The sequence below is a fragment of the Mycteria americana genome, chromosome 2 (assembly GCF_035582795.1).
Source record: "Mycteria americana isolate JAX WOST 10 ecotype Jacksonville Zoo and Gardens chromosome 2, USCA_MyAme_1.0, whole genome shotgun sequence".
Classification (NCBI taxonomy): Eukaryota; Metazoa; Chordata; class Aves; order Ciconiiformes; family Ciconiidae; genus Mycteria; species Mycteria americana.
Genome location: NC_134366.1, coordinates 135,573,014 through 135,593,856, shown reverse-complemented (window position 1 = coordinate 135,593,856; position 20,843 = coordinate 135,573,014). Strand labels below are relative to the sequence as shown.

The window sequence follows — 20,843 nt, the reverse complement described above, 5'->3', positions numbered from 1 at the left end:
TGTTGCTAAGTCATGTTTACACTGGTCAAGGGCTTTTCAGCTTCCCATGCTCTGCCAGGTGCACAAGAAGCTGGGAGGGGGCACAGCCAGGACAGCTGACCCCAACTGGCCCAAGGGCTATTCCATACCATATGACATCATGCCCAGTATAGAAACTGGGGGGAGTTGGCCGGGGGGCAGCGGTCGCTGCTCGGGGACGGGCTGGGCATCGGTCGGTGGGTGGTGAGCAATTGCATTGTGCATCACTTGTTTTGTACATTCTTTAATCATTATTATTAGTAGTATTATTATTATCTCTTCCTCTGCTGTCCTATTAAGCTGTCTTTATCTCAACTGACAGGTTTTACTTTTTTTTTCTGATTCTCTCCCCCATACCACCGGGGCAGGGGGGGAGTGTGAGCAAGCGGCTGTGTGGTGCTTAGTTGCCAGCTGGGGTTAAACCATGATATTTTGTTTTAGCTGTGGATGCTTCTTTGAGGAGAAAGGCAAGAGGAAAGAGCAAGGCATCTCGCACTCTGTAAAACAGCTCTCCCAATTATTGTCTTGATTTCCTGACTCACACCTCTGCACTTACACTTTTGAAATATGTGAATTCTTAGTAAAAAATCAAAGATCTGAAAATTAAACATTGCACAATGGCTTTCTCTGCACAAGTTTAAGCAAGTTAACTATAACTTAATTTATAGAGATGCTGACTACCTGCTATCCTCATTGACTGAAATTAAGTGTTCAGCATCTATGAAAGTTAAACTCTTAATCTTGATCCTATTGAAATTTGTGTGCTAATGCTAGCTTAAATGTGTGTGCATGAAATACAGGTCCTTCTATTTATCTGTATCAGTCACAGAAAGAACATACAACTACTACTGTAGGGTTGAAACTCAAAAACCTTTTATGATTTTTTATAGTGTCCTGTAAAAAAAGGAGCACAGACTCGTGCTTCTTAAGGAAAAGACTTCAGTGTTGAGCTTTCTTTTCCCATTTGCTTCAGAAGCTTCGCTATGGATGTACTACTAACTTTCACAGCTCCTACTCCCTGACCTTTCTGAACTTAGAGTCATAGAATCATTTAGTTTGGAAAAGACCTTTAAGATCATCGAGTCCAACTGTAAACCTAACACTGCCAAGGCCACCACTAAACCATGTCCCTAAGTGCTGCATCTACACTTTAGCCAGGGTGATTGTTAGGATTCCCTTGCACTGAGTACTATGGAAATGCACAACAAATTTCTTTCAGTAGCTTCAGGATTTCACCCATAGACAGTGTATTATGAGGCTGGAATCCTTGTAACATGTGCCCTGTTCTCAGTTTACTTAACCAAAGACTGTTTTTAACTTACAGATATATTTGAATGTCTTAGAAACATCCCATAATATAATAGTATGAACTTTGTATTAATACATATTTTCTTATATATATATATTATATATATATTTCTTATTATATTTCTTATACAGTGTGTCAGAAAGGTGATTTTTGAGCTGCAACTAAGAACCCAACCTCAGCGTAAAAGCTTTTCACATGTCTTTGACTGGAAAAATACCTTTTGAGTCAAAGATAATGTCTACAAAATCTCTGGAAAAAAATGAAGTCTGCCTGCAACATCAGTCTGTGACCCAAGACTTAATTTCTGGGCCAAGTGCTCACTTATGCTGCATACCCAAAGCTGTTCTGCCCATTTTGCAAATGAGCTCATGGGATCTTTGGTGCAACTGTCTAGTGGATGGGAGTTTGGAGGACATACCACAAGTCTTCACATGTGAAGACAGGTAAAGAAAAAACAGCTTAAGCAGGTAGAGGTGAATTCTTTAAACTCCAGAAAGGCTTTGTTCCTGTCACCTTTTGTATACGTATACATATATGTATACAAAATGTACGTGTATGTGATTTTACAGTCAAAGATAGTTGCCTACACAACCCTTGAACACTTGCCACAGAAGACCTGTTAAGGTTATGATAAAGGTTTTACACAGGTGTAAAGCTTCTGCTGAAGGAGGGTAAATTCCAGCTATCTGGGAAAAGTCTTCGTCACAGGAATACACCAAAACGGAACATCTAAGAGATACTGCCACAATTTCAAGTCTTTGTTGTAGCAGTAATCATCATAGTCCAAGGATACAAACAAGGCAAAGTTTACAAACAGGCATATTTTATTTAGACAGAGCTTTCAGGCACTTGAGCTCTTTTCCACATGTTATTAAACAAAACAAAACCTTTACCTACAAGCCTTGTCTTGCAACAGGTCTTAATTTCTCTGGCGAAGGGTCAAGTATTCGATATGTTGGCTCCTCTGTGTGAAGCCCTGATGATACCACATCTTCACTGTCAGAGACAGGAGCTCTCATTAGTGTTACAAATTCAGTCTCACTCGTGAAATTTTTAATAGAAACCTTAAATTTACAGATATTTTTGTAACTCAGTCTTGAGGGAAATCACTGAAACTGCTATTAAAACTAACTTAGGTCAAATATGAAGACAAAATTGCAATCTGAATTTTGTAGAAGAGCTAGCTAAAGGCTATGAGTTGCTCAGCTGAAGGGTGTGATAAAAGGTATCTGTATTTCCAAACCCTTTATGTTTTACAAACAAAACCCTAAGTTGTAAGAACACTGAGATGGCAAAACTAAGTGCTCAAAAATTAGGAAGTGGTGTTTAAAAGCATTGTATGACCTTGCTGTGATATCCCTTTGTGTACATCCTGCCACCAGTGGTTGGGTTGTTACATGCTTGCGTGCCATTTTTCCCATGGAGGCTCTGTCCAGCTTTGCACAGAAAAAAAGGTTTAGCACAACCCGCTGTTACTGCCCTCTCCACATTCTATTCTCTTTGTTTCATCTTATATTTCCAGCTTGCTTTTTCTTCTTGATCTAGGTCAGGTCCATGCTTCCTCACACCTTCCTCCTCCCTGCCATTCTAAATGTCCACCTCTACATACTCTTGACTGCTACACCCATTCCCCAATTTTTATCCTTCGCTGCAACACTTTGCCCTTGCAAGCTTATCTTTTCTGTTCAGTCCCTTGAGTTCCTGCTTTAATCTCTTTTTTTTGGCATTATTATTCACACTCCTCGCAGTCTTTACCTGTATGCATTTAGTTAGGCAGATTTTTTTTACATTTGTAAAACCAACGGGGATACCTGTAGACGTTTCAGCAGTACATAAGAGTCCAAGGCATGGCAGATATGACCAAAAGGCCAATCAAAAAGTAAGTAAGCATTAAGTGTACATGTAGAAAGCCAGAGAAGGGGAAGATGATAATCTGGAACAAAGTTTTGTAAACCTTTTAATAGGCCTAAGTATGCCTTATAAATTGTATGTTAAATGAAGTAAGGCTTTTAGCCTAAGTAGGCCAGAGAGATCTCAGAGGAAACCTAATCAAAGGAAATGGTTATAATAAAAATACTAATAGCAGGAATGAACTCTTCACCTTCAATAATTGAACTCACTGCTGGGCAGCAAAGTTGGACTAAAGTTGAATTCAATTTCACCATCCTTTCTCCAGGCAGAGTAGATGTATTTCTATTACTGCATATTCATGTTAATGCTCCAAGGCGGTTTTCCGCCAACACCGATCTCTCCTTTGCACAGCAGTTCGCAGCTGCAGTGAGGTTGCAGCTTTTTGCCATTTAATATCTGAAGATGGATTATTTTCGCCTAAAAGGCAGGCCACCACCCTTAGCGGTTTTCAGGGGGCCGGGATGGCCGGCCTGCCCCGGGCGGTGCGGGCACCTCCTGCCCCCGCCCGGGCACCAGCGCCGCGGGGCCGCACCTCTCCCTCCGGGGAGGAGCAGGCACAGCTCCTTTTCGGAGCTGCAAGCGGAAAACAAGAAATGGGCTTAAAGCGTAAAATTCTAAAAACTGGTAAAGTCCATAAAAATGAAAAAGACAACCCCAAAAGATCAACCGTCGCAGCCGGGCCGGCTGGGACCGCGGCACACCTGCCTCCTCCCCTTTACCCCTCCGGCCCGGGAGGGTGCTCAGGGGTTAAGCCCCACCGGGGGCGGAGGCAGCCCGGCAGGGCTCCGCCGCGGCTCGGTTTCCAATGGGACCAGCGAGGCGGCGGGGCCGAGCGCGGCCGTCGCCTCAGAGCCGGCCGGCGGCGGCGGGATGTCGCAGGGGCCGCCGGGCGCGGAGCGCTTGAACGACCTGCCCGACCACTCGCCGCGGGTGCGCAGCGCCGTGGCCGAGCTGCGGCGGCGGGCGGAGGCAGAGCCTGGCCAGCGCTGGCCGCAGCCCCTCGCCGACGCCTTCCTGGTGAGGTTCCTGCGCGCCCGAGACTTCCACCTGGACCTGGCCTGGAGGGTAAGGAGGGCCGGGGGCAGCGGGCGCCGCCGGCGGCCCCCCGCGGGGCTGTGGGGCTCCCGCCATCCGCTGAGGGCGAGGAGAGGGCGACAGCCTCTCCCTCTGTGTGGAGAGCGCCCGCGGCGGCTGTCAGCCAGCCGGGCCCGGCCCGGGGGCGTCCCAGCCGCCCGCCGGCGGAGCGGGGTCCCGCAGGCCCAGCGGTCTCGCACCCCGCGGCGCCGCCGCCTCCGGGGTCTCGCCTCAGGCGCAGGGGATGCCGAGGCACGAGGGCTGCGGGGAGGTTGGGGGGCCGAGAAGCAGGCGCAGGTGTCGGGTGGGTGAGCTGGGGTCGGCCAAGGCCAAGCAGGGAGTTTCAGGGTGTAACTAATTGCTTGTCACGCGTGTCTTCAGCCTGGCGCCATATGAACGTGCAGTATCGTGGCTAGCTCTGTGCGGTCTCAATGAGGTAACGTAAAGGTTACGGTAAGCATGGTGTGGTCACGTAACGTAGAGGTTATGGGAAATGTGGTAAGGTCACAACTCTGATCAGGAAACAGTCTCCTTTAAGGGACATCCTTATCATGCTTATCAGGCTCAGATTACTAGTTGCTAGTAATGTTACTAATTTCACTACAGTTTTATAATTACTGTAACATAAAGCTGTGAGTAAAAACTTCTTTTGTCTTGGAGTTTAGTCATTTACAACACTCGTTTCAGGCTTTGGTAACTTTTGTTACTTTCTGGGCTGTTTGTATGGCTCTGCCATACAGACAGCACCTGCGTGTTTTTAATATCCAAAGGTACAAATTTTATTAATTGTTTCTTTTTTTACAGAAAGATTGACAACCACTAACCCTTCTGAACAGGAAGTATTTCTAAATCTTCCCAGGGCAAAAGCATTTATTCGCTTGTGCCAACTGGAAACTGTGTTTTAGTGGAATTTTATGTTGATGACATAGCATTGCCCAACAAACCTCACCTTTTAGTTTCTGACTTCTCTGCACTGTAGCTTTTCCAAGTTTCGTTACCATAAGAGAAGACTGTTTGCATATGAATATATTGCAGGATCAGGGTAGCTAAACAAGAATGTGTGAAATTAAGTTAAGCCCTTGATCACAAATAGCTTTAAAAGTTACATTTTGTGTTCTTTTCATTTGGCTCGTAAGACTTGCGTGACAGCTTTAAACCTTTCCTCCTCATCGGAAGAACTAGCAAGTCAAGTCAGATTCCTTTGGATATTTATGGATCTTACTTTGCTTGAAGTTCATGAGATGGTTTCTATCAGGCATGCATTAACAATTGTAGGACCATGCCTTTTTTTCTTTTCCAACAAAAGCTGTTTTGTTTTTCTATAAACTTGGTTTCAAAAAGTAGGGCTTAATGAAGACAATGTACGCTCCTAAATATGCACTCCTAATTGCATTGCAATTGGTTGTTATTGATAATCCTGTAGACAGGACAGTTGCACTTCAGAATTTGGCCCATACATTTCTGCACTTTCGTGTGATTAATTGTGAGATGTCTTGTAGGTAGGACTAATTTCCAAGAGTGTGGAATCTAAACTAGGTTTAGAGATGGAGTCTACGAAGTAGCAAATTTCCTATACTCTTCTTCAGAATCAGCCCTCTAGGGCTGGGCACCTGTTTTGGAAAAATTAAGTCTTTTTAGAATCTTTTCAGAATTTGAGTCTCCACAGGCTGCTAAGTTTCTACATTTCTTGTTTGGACCTTTCTTAGAACTAAGAGATTCTGCTGTTCAAAAACCACCTGCGTTTAACCTTTCCATTTAGAATTTCAGGTCTCCAAATGCTGTAGCTGCTTGCACTTAATCTTTCACATACCAGCTGACACTGAGTTCTAGGTTACTTCTCTTACAGCATGGGAAGAAGAAAAGAAGCACTTCTTTTTTTAAAGGAATGTGTTTATCTGCAATTGGTATATTAAAGCCCAAGAGAATTATTGTGCAAAAATCTGTGGTGGTCATAAGATGTGTATTAATCTAACCCAAGTCTGACCTCATGCAGAGGTTATGTTAGTACTTCATCCTAGACAGAGCCCTCCTGCCATGAGTCCACGCAGTGGCCGCTCCCTCCCGTCCTGGTTTGATGTTGCCTCTCAGTTTGGAGTTCGGGCTGATACAGTCCCTTTTTGCCCACTGGGCTCCCATGTACTACTGCATAGTACTTGTAGAGCAGCTAAGGGATAATCAAAGTCTGTGGCTCTGTCAATGCTTATAACCAAAGCTCTTCAAGCTCTTGTCAAGCATCTTTCTTACTCTGGGCTCATACTTAGCCTTAAATACGAATCAAGAGTCTGGCAACTGACCAGACTGTTTATTGATGCATCCCTGGTTAATATTTGACACAGATTTATCTGATCTCAGTTTATCAACATTTGGAAATGCTTCAGAAAAGAATAATCAGGTAGATTGTGGCAAGACATTCCATTTCTGAATCTTTTATGATGACTCATTCCAACAGCAATCTTTTAATGTTTTTCCACTGGCAATTCCTGACTTGCTTCCAAGTACTGACCTATTGATATATGTCCTGCTAGAAGAAAATCCACTGCTGAAACAGGTAGCTGGAATTGAAGAACTTGAAGAGCTAGAACTGTCTGTATTTTTTAAAGCCAAACATTATTCAATTAAGCTCAGTAACAGACTGTTCTCAAGTTAGAAGAGAATTCTTTTTCTGCATTTTGAATCACAGGAAGGATTAAAGTTGGCCAAGCGCCTTATCTTAGAAAGTGGCTGGAGATGTATGCATGAACCCGAACCACTTAAGTACAGGCTCCAGAAGAAGAGGTGAAGTTAAGCAGATAGCTTTGATGAAAGGATTACAAATGCATGAATGTTATTGGTAAGAAAGTGTTAAGTCAGTCTACATGAAATACTGGCAGACATTTGTCTCTAGGAATGAAAGAAAGTCTTTTCACACAGACTAACAATAACTGTCAAACAATACAACAAACCTTCAATAGATAAATAAGAAATTTTTTTTTGTCCTGTGAGACTTCTAGGCAATACTTACCTACCAAAAATTGACACTCAGAAAGAACAGTGTTATATCATCACAGCATATTCTGTGCCTTTGTAATCCCTGTGGGAGATATAGGTAGGGATCAGATGTTAATGCTGCAAAAGATTTTAGTCTGGATATAAATTCGTACCTGAGCTGAGCATGCTGTTTGCTCATTAATTTCTACGGATACACCCACCTACTATATATGCTGTAAACTGAGAAGCAGGGCCACAGGTCTCCATTAATTGTGCTAAAGCAATGGGTGTATATATTCCTCTTTAAATGCACCAGCTACGTGTGTATGTTTGAGTTCATTGTTGTGATCAAAACCACTGTCACTCAGATTCAGTAGTGAAATGTGGAGAACTAGCATCTCCTTTCTTCCATAAATCTTTTTGCCTAGTGCATTTTGTTATGTCCTTGCATTACATCCCACGGCTCTTGTATAAGGCTAATTCTCAGTGCCTTGGGGATACTGTCTTTTTGTACTTGAAATAGATTATACTCTGCGGAAAAGAATGAAAATCTTTAAATTCAGTAAAAATGCAACATTGAATCCCTATGTCAAGAGATGTTTTCATAACATACCACTTAGACTTTTGTAAGCATCGTTTTTATGGCACTCAAAACTGTCTAAATATCTAGGATCCTTTTAGGAGTTCTGGTTGATACGAAGGTATATAGCCAGACTTTGTCTTTGCCCTGCATTTGACTTATGGAGGAATCAAGACTTCCTAGTGTGTTGTACTGCAAATAAGTTGCTTAGAATTACTATGATGTACAAGAAGGATTGTTTTCCATAGTTTCAAACATACTGCCGAGTCTCAGGCATTATCTCTGAGGATCTTTACATCATTCAAATGATGTGAATTCACATCATTCAGATACCAAGTTTAATTCAGTTACTTGGCTGCTTTTCTTCCATCAATACAACTGGATTCCTCAAAAAGGATGGAAGAGACCCTATTGGGCTCTCTGGCCTGACTGTTGAGGAAACACAAATCAGTTAGCCAGTCTTCCCTTTTTGCTAAGCCAAATGCCTCAACTTACACATGTGCCAGTCTTCTCCCAACGGGCAAAGAGGTAATGCGTGTTCAATTGGGAAAGTTCTATGTCTCTATAAAAATATTTTAAATTCTTTGTCTGTGTATACCATGTTTAAATACTGTGTGTAGCTTTATACACATATATTAAAAAATATATAAAATATATATGCACAAAGCCAATGGCATCCTGGCTTGTATCAAAAATAGCGTGGCCAGCAGGACTAGGGAAGTGATCGTGCCCCTGTACTCGGCACTGGTGAGGCCGCACCTCAAATACTGTGTTCAGTTTTGGGCCCCTCACTACAAGAAAGACACTGAGGTGCTGGAGCGTGTCCAGAGAAGGGCAATGAAGCTGGTGAAGGGTCTGGAGCAGAAGTCCTGTGAGGAGCGGCTGAGGGAACTGGGGTTGTTTAGCCTGGAGAAAAGGAGGCTGAGGGGAGACCTTATCGCTCTCTACAGGTACCTGAAAGGAGGTTGTAGAGAGGTGGGGGTTGGTCTCTTCTCCCAGGTAACAAGTGATAGGACAAGAGGAAATGGTCTCAAGTTGCACCAGGAGAGGTTTAGACTGGATATGAGGAAATTTTACTTCACTGAAAGGGTTATCAAGCATTGGAAGAGGCTGCCCAGGGAAGTGGTTGAGTTGCCATCCCTGGAAGTATTTAAAAGATGTTTGGATGAGGTGCTTAGGGACATGGTGTAGTGGTGGTCTTGGTCGTGTTAGGTTTACGGTTGGACTCGATGATCTTAAAGGTCTTTTCCAACCTAAATGATTCTGTGATTCTGTGTGTTTGTATTCTAAAGTTTGAGCTGTTGGTTTCTCCTCCAAAGATTGCCACTAGAAAACATTTTTTTTCCTAAATATTGTGTGCATTGGTACAACTGCTGACACAGTAGAGGCCTAATTCTGTCTAGTGTCCTTGTTAATATATATAAATAGTTATTAATCAAGAAAAAATATTTAATTTACATATACAAATACATTGATTTCTGTAACAAGCACATTGTTTTCTAGTTCTTTTAATTCTAAGTAGAGTACTAAGTTCACTTTTCTTTGTTTTGTAGCACATGAATCTTGGATTAATTAGTAACTTTATCATCTCTGATGTTCAGAAATCTGGAACTATCCCAACAGACCTCAGGAAAAAAACTCTTAATTAATGCTTAACTCCAGACACTGGAGTTTTTCATCCAGCTTTCCCCATTTATCAAGTTATCTTGCATCTATTTTCAGATGCTGAACAGATGCTAAGTAGGTTATTCAGTTTGTAAACACAGATAATTATACGTTGAGATGTTTTCCTTGTGTTATAAGTACATGAGCCATTTTTTATAGTAGGTAATGAATGCTTCTGTTTTTCCTGATATTAGGTTGCTTCATCTTCTATATCCAGACTGATTGTTATATATCGTATTTATGTTTTTCCTTGCTGTCTTTACTAAAAAAAAATTTCATATTTTTAAAATATTTCATGTGAATTTCTGTGTTTAAACAATGTTAAACTAGAAATTTTCAAGGTAAAGTAAAACTGTAAGTACCCACTTCTAGTTTTTTAATTCCCTTATATGTTTAAGGATTAGTCATGTAAGTAGCTGTGTGTGACTTGACTATGTCCAGCTGCTAAGAAAGGTATTGCTTACATAGGTAAAAATGTACAGAATGTGTCCCAAAACTAGCTGTAGATGCTGTGGAAGATTATCTAATGCTAATCTTTACTTCAGCTCAAAATCATTTCAGGTAATTAAATTAGGTTTTCAAAATCTGAGAACTCTTCAGCACTTCGTGGCTTTCTGGCCAAGGGAAGTATGTTTGGAGCTTAGCCATGTTATGTGTCTAAAAGATGTACCACTTGCCTACATCATGAGAGGTGTCAGAAGTATTCCAAAAATATATTTACTCCTTAATGGACTTGCCAGTAGGTAAATTATGTCTTCCATAAGGGTCTTAAGTGTGTCACAAGCTGCAAAAACAATTCCCTTTCTCCAAAGGTCCAGAACTTAAATCCTTGTTGTTTCCAACACAGAAAATGTAAATATTCATGAAAATGAGAAACTAACTGTACAGACAAGATAGGATTTTTTAGGGTATTGAATGAATGTATCATTTTTATTCTCATCTTGGTTTTGGCAGGCAGCTCTTTGAAGAGATGTTTAAAATATTTATGTAATTGTTAATTAGGTTCATTAAGTTGTGGTACAACAGATTTTAGAAGAAAAGGGAGAAATGACAAAGCTACAGATGTTTGCATAGTTGTTTTGAGGGCTTTTTTGTATTTTGCTGCTGTTTAAGTGTCTGTATTGGAAAGACCAAGGAAAAGAATATGTTGACAGTGCTGTCTGGTTGGCACAAAGTGGTTTGGGATTGCTCAAACAGTGCCCTTTGTAGAGAGTCAAGCACTAACAGAGTGAGATAATCAGAGTACCTCATCAGGCCTGTCTTTGCAATCATAGTGAATTTCTATTTCAGAAATTAACTTACTTTCCCTACTCCCTCTCCCCTCAACCTTTTTTGTTTGTTTGTTTGCACGTTAGCCTCGACTAGAACTGATGTAATGCAGTCAAAAGGCTTCTAGTACAATTCTCCTAATAGTTAAGTATTTCTTTCTACGGTATATGGTTTAGGAAGAGGCTTTTATCAACTTTCTCATTGCCAAATCAAATGAGATCCTAGCGTGGCAGATGGACTTTTTCATCTTTGTACTATAAATACATATTTATAGGTGCTGTTTCCATGAAGGATATAGATAATTTCTGATCAGTATATGATCTATTTGTAAGTAAATTCTGCTGACAAACAGTAATGCCGTATAGTTTCCTCATGACAATTCGTTTGAGAGGTCTTCAAAATAATTCAAGATCTTCATCTGAATAGAAAAGCCTTAAGCTGAAGAAAAAGTATATGTTTTATGCAAAATGTTACAAGAAACTTGAAAGTAGAGGGAAGGATGAGAAATAAGACTAATTATCTAACATAAGCATGCTATGAGGTACAGGGTGGTGAGTCTCAGGTCTCCCTCTAAGAGTCTGCAGGTAAGCATCAGCATAGCTGATGCTGTGACGTTCCAAGGGAAGAATTCAGTATCCGCTGAGGTTCCTTATGACCACTCTTTTTATGAAAATGGTGAAGAAAATGATACTTGCATAGATACAAGAATTTTGTAATTTATTTAAGGTTGTTTTCTTAGTTGGAGCTGACAGTTCTTTTCTCTCTAATATTTATGTTGTGTGAAATGTGGAGTAATTGAAAAATGAATAAAAATTAATTTCTGTTAATATAAACTAACGGAAATAAAAGACTGGTTGATGCTTTCATTGTGGTGAACACATTTAATTTGTGAAACTGTGCTGAGGATCAGATTGGGTTTTGCTGTTTGATGAAATATAGTAACAATTTGAAAGGCTAGCCTGTGCATGCTACCTTTAAGATTTAAACCTACATTTCAGTTTGTTGTGAAACAAGGTACTGAAAAATTCTGATTCTCTTAGCTCCTTTGAAGGTCTTGGGTTAGAAGTCTAAACGGTAGCTGTTTAGGAAATGTTAATACAAAATCTAAATTACTTGCCATAGTTATCTCTCTACCCTCCAAACTCAGTGCTACAGAACTTAGCATGGGTGATACAGCAGAGGCAGAATTTAGTTGGTGAATTGAGAGGAAGCTTTCGAGAAGATAGTCTTGCATAACTTCCCACTTAGCTATGCAAAATAGCTTAAATAAATTTTAGTTGCAGGGCATAGCAGTTCATTTTCTCCACCACCACTTAATTAATATTAAAGGAGAAACAGTAATTAGACTTGGAAATGAGAAGTACTGCATCACCAACTTAATTTTTCATGATCCATCTCTAAGATGACCTTTCACAGTATCACCTGTAATTCCTCTACAGAGATGTTACCTAGAAAGGAATGCCTTTAATTGATTCTTCCTTAGAGTTAGGCCATCACCTTTCAACGCACAGCCCTTCCTGTGCCTTAGACATACTAGTTTATGATGCTGCCTTCCAGCCTTAGGAAGCAGGGTGATCGTGTCCCCAGTAATGGACAGGATCTCTGTTTCAGCAAAACAGGTTCTCATTACTTCCGCTCTGGGGGAGCGAAATTGTCTAATGAGTAATGGACCCACTACATTGTTATATTCTGCCATTTCAGAGGGATAGGAGGGACTTTGAAAATGTGCTTTAGATATGTTGATGATCAAATCTGTTTCAAATAGTAAACTGAAATTATTAATGACTGTGTGTACAAAATGGGCCCATACTTTGCAGGGATGGGGTGAGATGGTGAAGGTGGAAGGTTCCTCTAAGATTTTGCACATCTAGGTTCAACAGGCCCTGAATGAATCTGACGCAGTATCAAATGGAATAATCCTAAATGTAACCTGAGTAAGAAAACTGATTTTTAGATGTATTTTATGTAGAAACTACTGGCTTTTTCTCCATATTCCAGTTTTCTTTTCTGACACAAAATGACAACTGCAGTCCATTAACAAGTTGACAGGATTCTAAATTCATCATAACTTACTTATTTGATCCAGTATAGCAACCTTCTACTACTAGGAGGGATTTGATTAAAATACACAATGAACTGATAGCTAATTTAATGAATTAAACCTCTGACTGTGACCACATGTTGAAAACACATTTTTAACTGTGCTCTTCATGTAATACCTGGTGGCTATCTGTCATCCACATTTATTTTTTCCAGTTACTGAAGAATTACCAGAAGTGGAGAATTGAATGCCCAGAAATAAGTGTGGATTTACAGCCATCTTCTGTTCTTGGTCTTTTGCATGCTGGCTATCATGGAGTCCTGAGATCAAGGGACCCACATGGAAGCAAAGTTCTAATATACAGAATTGGTGAGTGACAAAATTGTTTGCACTTGTTTCACACCTGGCTCTGGCTCTGATGTTTTTGTTTTGTTTTGTGAGGTTTTTTTGTTTTGTTGTGTTTTTTTTTTTTTTATTTTATTTTTTTTTTTTAATTATCACAGTTTGAGCAGCAAAATAAGAGTATTTTATGGGTACAACACCAGGGGTTGATAAAATTAGGTAATATCAGAATGTCTTAACTAGAAAGGTAACATATTTATGTTCCCTGTTAGAAGTACCTTTACATTAATATAAAGGTGAGTTTATTGAGCTGTAACAGTTATGTCATTTGACTTATATACTGGTATGGCTAATGCTGTACAATCCTTTATGAAGAGCTTATTTTCTTTTTAGTGGAATTCTTGTCTGCATCAAAAAACATCTTAAGGTTAAAACCCTAAAACTTGGAAGAGTATGTGGTTATTTGGGTCTGAGTGTCCCAACACTTATTTGTTTCCATGCAAATTTTCAAAGCCGTGTGCTAAGATTGTGGTACTGGTGCACATGCAGCACAGAGGAGAGAGAGAGAGAACAGAAAGAAAGGTGTACAACTAGTCATGTACCAACGTTCAGTTTAGATGTGGATGAGAAGTTCACTGGGTTTTCACTGTTTAGATGTAGCCAAAGAGCCCTACCTAACAACACTGGTTGTTTCCTGCGCTCCCAAAAGTCTTTTTTAAAAGATGTAGTTAAATGATCATGTGTTACGGTATTCTTTGTGCTTGTTTTGGACAGAGAAATTATTTTTGCCAACTTTTAAAGAATTGTTTTAATATCAGCTGGTCTAGTAGAAAATAATGTGTCTCTCTGCAAAGTCGTGTTCTCTGAAGCTTTCATCTAGGGTTAAGGCTCATCCCGTGTAATTCTTTGCTCAGGCCTCAGAAAAACAAGTGGGATTCACAGAATCTTGACAGAATTACTGCACTGAAAAAAAATTATATGAATTGATTGGATTGGTGATCTGTAGTTTCTGCTAACATGACTGTTACTGAATTAAGCTGTTCCTGTCAAAACCTTGTACTGGAGGCTACGGCTATAGGTGGAACATACTACATTAGGTGGCATCTACAACTATCTACCATTAGGTGGTACCATCTACAAAAAGAGTTCAAAAGAGAGTGACAGAGCAGGCACACAAAATAACTTCTGTACTGGCAAATCTGTTTATTTCAGGACCTTTGATATTGCTGGTTACTTCTTGTTCCTGAGAAGCACATTAGAAGCAGTAACAAGCAAAAGCACAGGTGTATATGCTATCCTTGTGGTAATGCAGTGCAATCTATTTACTCTTCAGGACAATGGGATCCCAAGTTATTTACGGCATACGATGTGTTCCGTGTAAGTCTTATCACGTCTGAACTCATTGTAAAGGAGATTGAGACTCAGCGGAATGGAGTCAAGGCTATCTTTGATCTTCAAGGGTGGCGATTTGCTCATGCATTTCAAATCAGTCCAGCAGTGGCCAAGAAAATTGCTGCTGTGCTCACAGTAAGTGTGACATGCTGCTTTGTGGTTCTTCATTGCTATAACTCCCAATTTTTCATCTGTTCTAAGCTATGGTAAATTTTCCTTCCTTAGACCTTCTTAGAGTCTATGCAGCCTGAAAGAACAAAATCTTAAATCCATTAAAAGTCAGATAGCTCAGGCATAGGTTGTGCTTGATTTGACTTGAAGTTGTTCTTGTATAGCAGTAAATGTCCTCTAACCTCTGATGTTTTGTAAGAACTCCTCTGACCTGTTACAACACAGGAACTTCATGAGTGTAAGAGCAGATGAAGCCCAGTTTTGTAAGGATCTGTGTTCATTATTCCATTTCATCTCCTCTCTTCCATTCTTTTGTGCATTAACTCAACATTCAAAGCTTTTTTACCCTGAGACTCAGAGAAGATGAGAAATAGCATGTGCTAAGAGTAGTTAAGAGCAAGACAGTACTAACTTGTTACCAGTATGGATGATGCTACGTAACCATCCAGCTGCTACCAACAGAATGTATAATGTTGATGTTCTGCTTGCTTTTTGCCTTCAAACATGAGCATTATTTTGTGCAACTCACTCCTACCTCACCTCCTATTTTTCACAAAACTTCTAGGGACCTTCCTATCTTTAAGGCTTGTTCCTTTCTGTCAAATTTGGTACACTTTAGGTATATGATAACACATAATAACATGCAGTAAACCTATAATCTGATAGTTTTAAGGTCTTTATCATACATTAAAATCTAAAAGGAGTTGCCCTTAAGAAATGTGTGGGGTTTGGGTTTTTTAATCCATAGAAGAGTGCATGAAATAATGTGAGAAGAGCTACTCTACTAGTGGGGAGAACTGTTTGTGAGAAGTACCATTTTTATAAGCAGAAGACCTCTGGTTGCAGAGGTAGTGTCAATTGGGATATGAATGGAAGCTTTACTTTCCCCGTTGCATAGTGCTGTCTTTGAGTACTGCCATATTTTCTTTTAACTTGGAAAGGTCTGGGACTTCTAAATGAATCTTGAATGCAAGTAGAAGTATTTCATATTATAAAGGCTGTATAGCAGATACAATTTTTATTTTGATTACGACAGTAATGTTGTAAAGCTGAACTTCTGGCTTGGGCAAATTCCCAGTAATTTCAAGGCTCTAAATTATATTTATAATTTATTTAACTTAAAGTTAGTAGCTTCAATGGTTTATATTTATATATAGTTACATATTATCCTTCAGGCTGTGAATTGCCAATGAAAGCACATGGTTAGATAGCTTTTTGGTAAATTAGCAGCAGAATCTCTGCTGTGAAGAATTGTATCTCTGAGGAAAGGCTGAGCACAAGTTTTGTGTACATTACTTATGTGTAATTTGGTGAGGGTTTTCTTGTTTGGTTGGTTTTTTTAATAGCCTCTCCTCATACTGTTTTTTTGTTGTTTGGGTTTTTTGTTGTTTTTTTTTCCCCCCTTCTAATGGGAGGAACAAGGTGTGATTTTCTAAGCTTTGTTGGGGCAGTGTAAACTAAGAACACTCCAAAGTGCAGGTATTAGCAAGGTCAGGAGGAATACTCTAACCTATGGACTAGATAGTTTTCACAAAGTTGTTCTTAACAATAGAATCTTTTCAATATTATTTTCTTTTTCTTATGCTGTTTTTCATTTATGTTGACAGGATTCCTTTCCACTAAAAGTTCGAGGTATCCACTTGATTAATGAGCCTTTATTCTTCCACCCAGTCTTCGCTCTAATTAAGCCTTTTCTCACTGAAAAAATAAAAGAACGGGTGAGTGCACACAAGTATTTCTTTCTGCCACAAAAGCCCTACATGACAATCTGCAGTACTTCCCTTAGGATCTGGTACTCCTGAGCACTGAATAGCATAAATCATTTTTGTGTGTTAGTGCCATGCAGGCCTCCAGGATCTGATTGTAAAGCATTTGCAGTTATCAATAATGTGAGAGTTGCAAGTGGTTGCTGTTATCACCACTCTAAAGATAAAAACCATTGTGACACAGAGAGGTTAAATGATTTGCTTGAGGTCACACAGCAATTCTTCTGCAGGACTAGGAGGAAATAGGTCCTGGATCTCCCAACACTCTGCCTATGAATGACAGTGAGAAATTGTCACTAAACAGTGATGTTATGCTCCGAGTTGTGCAGAATTAGTAGCAGGCAACTCTTTAGTTCTGAAAGACCTGCAGAGGCATTTATGCATAACAAATAGGTCAGGCTTAAGTTCAAACTTTCTTTCCAAATAGCTTCTTAGTTGTTTTAAATTGTTTTACAGTTTTAAATCTGAAAACCCTGTTTGTATTTGGATGCAAAAGCATGCCAAGAATTCTGGGTTTTGTAGCATAGGAAGAATATTGGAGGTTTCAGCTGGCAGAAAAGGAAATACTGTGAAGTGTTAACAGCAGGACTAAGGTACAAAATAAGCAGCACTGTCTATTGTTATTCCCACTCTGAAGCCTCCTTGTCTCAGCACATGGATCTTGTGCATTTGCAGTAGCCACTGCACTCCAGGATGGTAGAACCAGATTTTTCTGGTCACTGTTAGTGAGTATTTGCCAGTCCCCTTTTCCTAGCATGTGTGTTTTGTTATGGGAGAGAGGCAGGATGGTTTCTGCCAGCCTTGGGCAGTCAGTCCCTCACTCTGAAAAGATGATAAAAAAAGTAAGTATGTTCCAGCAGCCTGATGTCATGGCCCTTCTCTCGCATTAATACTTGTGAAACAAGCCCCTGACACCTGATCCAGCTCAGAATATCTCAGGCTAGAACTCAAAAAGCAGAAAAGAGGGCAGATGGACAGTAAAGGCCTAAAAGAAAACAAACCAGATATCCCAGTTCATGGAGTGGAACAGAAGCAGATGGCTTGTCTCCTGGCTTAGAGTTTCAGGTATGATCTGGAAAAAAAACCTCTAAGGGCCAGTTCCCCATGCCTTCATAGGAATAATTACTATTCACTCATTATCTTACTTCCTGATGAGGAAGTGTTAGATAAAAGGCAGCCAGCTACCTTTTGAGTGCATATTCGTGTAGTCTTTGTGTAATAATAATTGCAGAAAATTTTTGTGAAATGTTAATAAGAGCCCTATAAAAGTTTGTGACTGGAAGTAATGAACAAGGCTTCAAAATAGCTACAATAAAGCAAGAAGAGAAGCACCAAAACTACAGTATTACAAGGGTTAAAGTGGAGGAGTAGTCCAGGATCTAATTTCAGTTGGAACTGAAACATAAGGACGGAGGTAGAGATTCTTCTGAATACCCTCCTTGGCACCTGTCTGAACCTATATACATACTACATAATGTTGTTTTTAAATACCTATGGCAGGACTAGATAGTAATGGCCAGGAGCCAAACACTGTTCTTTTCTTGGACATGACTGAAAAGCAAGTACATGATATCTATCATGACAAGACCAAACCCCAGTCTTCCCATGGTTTAGCTCACTTTAGCTGTACGGATGTAGTGTGTACCCTCATCAGTGTCGCTAAACCAGTCTGGAACAAGGTGTAGTTAGTTTCAGCTCCTGTGCTCGCAGCTGCATAAAATGCAGTTCTCTGGTTGTAGTCCATGCTTCATCAAGCTGCGGGTACTGAGCAGGACAGTGTTTGAGCACCCACGGGAAACTCACTTATGTGGTGGTACTTTCTTCTTCATTTAAGGAGCTCATTATGAACAAGTACGCTTGTTTAGTTGAACCAAGCTGGTGGCTTCAGCTCTTGCACTGAGTTTCTTTGCTGCCTGTTTTCACTCAGTAGTCTAGCATTCGTACCCAAGTAAATGCTTTTCATATTTTGTTTTAGGTGTATATGCATGGAAATAACTACATGCAGAGTCTGACTGAACACTTCCCAGTCAGCATTCTCCCACAGGAATATGGGGGGGAGGAAGTCTCCATTGAAGAGCTGGCCAAGGACTGGACTGACTTTATAATGGCATCTGCAGATTATCTTCAGAGCATTTCTCTGGTTGCCCAGGAATAACCTCACTACAGTATTATATCAATTCTTGAACACTGGAAGTGGAAATAAGTTTAATACGAAATCTTTCATGTCAACTTGAAATTATTGTAAATGAAACCAGTATGTCTTTGCAGGGCACTGAGTATTATATTGACTGCACTTTTATACTAACTGGAGTCTATCAGTATGTACGTCTGAAGAGATTAATGAATTCTACATGTTTGCAATACTGTTTGTAATTGATTAACTTCTATGCCAAAAAGCTGAATAGTTCATTGGATATCAGAGATCGATACTGCTCCTGTTAAGTCTTTGGAGACAACTTATCCGTAATAATGTGGTCCAGAACCTTATGCTTAGCTTTTGTATCTTGGCTTGTCAAGATGATAGGATACAAAAAAGAACAGAACATGAATGGGGTAGACTAGTTTGTTGCAGAAGTATGACTGCAAGGCTAATTTATGAGTGAAAAGAGGCTGCTTTTTGGATTGATTCTCAGGGAAGATGGCTGTTTTGTTACTTTGTGTCAAATTGAAATTAGTCAGCAATAGTGAGACATTTGTGTTAATCTTTGTGCTGCTTGTGCAGCTTCCCTTTTTGTGCTAATTAACACAGTAATCTGTGGTTTAGATTTTATAGAGGAGGATAGGGAAAACACCATGTACCTATTCTTCAAAGGATGGTATGAATCAGGAGGAGGAACTAGTAAGAGAGTCAAAACAACCTTGAAAATTCCGATTTTCTTTCTTCAAACAGATACTGTTTATGGACGAGCTATAAGCAACTCAGATTATGATCACCTTTAATTCCTACTGTAGAGCACTACAGAAGCCAAGAGCTCTTAGCTGTTTGCAGTATATTTGTTTTGGAGGATGAAGTAGGTTATCCTTTGTGGATCTGAACTTTAGCAGTATTTGTTGTGTGGCTTAAGGGTGCTTGTATGTCACTTTGGACCTCAGCATAGGAGGTGCTGGGTATCTTCATTTTATTTTCAGAAAGGTAATGGGCAACTTGCCAGTCTGTATCTTGGGCTGGGCACTGGAAGAAATGATTTTTAATTTCCGTTGAGCCCTCTTCTTTATTTCTGTAGAGGTAATGAAAAAAAAATCTGTCTATACTTATTGAAAACAGTTTTGGTTTTTTTTTTTTTTTTAAGGGACATGATTCAGATGTGAACACTGCATGCGTAAAAGCTATCACTTGCATTACATAGCAGTATCATCCTGCAATCCCCAGTATTTAATAATCTAAAACATTATTTTACTTTTCACTCAGCTTTTTGTTAAAAGCTTGGTTAGTACACCAACCGCTAGAGTTCATTTACCCAATTTTTAACTCTGTTTTGTAATAAGCCAGAGGGTCTTTGCATAGGCATTATATATTTAAGCATTCCACATGAATCTTCATATAAATGAATCCATAACAAATACTTTGTTTCTCACGTAGCTAGAAATGCTAACTTCAGTTACTTTGGAATCTTTAGGACATTGGGATGTTACATTAATATATACTTAGGGGAGAGAAATGAAGACTATCCTATTAAATCAGAAATGTCGTATTTTAGATTATCATTAATACTGCATTATTACAAAAGCCGTTGGAAGCTATTCTTTATTAGCAAGAGGAACGTCTATGAAAGGCCCATAGAGTACTTGTTTGTTGTAGTTTCCTCTACTGTGATAAGGTCAATGCCAGATACAAAATTCTTTCAAAACTGCCAAGGACTTTTAAAAATTTTTTTTCTTCCAATTCCCTCATTTCCTCAAGTGCATTTTTCATTCTTCTCTTTCAGGATATCTTTGATATGGAGCCTAACTTTAAAGAAACATTTTTCAGATACATTTTCATATATTCATATATTTCATATATCTTTCTTTTTCTCAGATTGAACTATTTTGTGATATAAAAGCTTCTTAAATAGAGGAGTTCAGTGAAGTGCTAATTCTTCTTTATAAGAAAATAAACTAAGTAGTCAGGCATCTGGCAGGTCTTCAAGTGTGTAACTCAAGTCCCAAATCATTTACAAACTGGAGAACTGAAGCTATTGTCTTAATTTTATGCTCCTTCAATTTTAATCCTGGAATGTAAACTGCATAAAGGAATGAACTGTGTTTCAGTGAACAGGAAAATTCAAACTTTTCCTATGAAACCAATCTCTAATCATTACTGTTTTGTGTAGCAGAGAACTTCATTTGATTGCATAT

General features: G+C 39.6%; 1 protein-coding gene across 1 annotated transcript; it reads left to right on the top strand.

The window, feature by feature from the left end:
- Nucleotides 1-4,108: 4,108 nt before the first annotated feature.
- On the top strand, nt 4,109-18,873 carry TTPA (alpha tocopherol transfer protein). The gene is made up of 5 exons (XM_075495721.1): nt 4,109-4,303; nt 13,050-13,203; nt 14,510-14,703; nt 16,347-16,457; nt 18,481-18,873. The coding sequence occupies exons 1-5, from the start codon at nt 4,109-4,111 to the stop codon at nt 18,658-18,660; spliced, it is 834 nt and encodes a 277-aa protein (XP_075351836.1). The 3' UTR covers nt 18,661-18,873.
- The last annotated feature ends 1,970 nt before the right edge of the window (nt 18,874-20,843 follow it).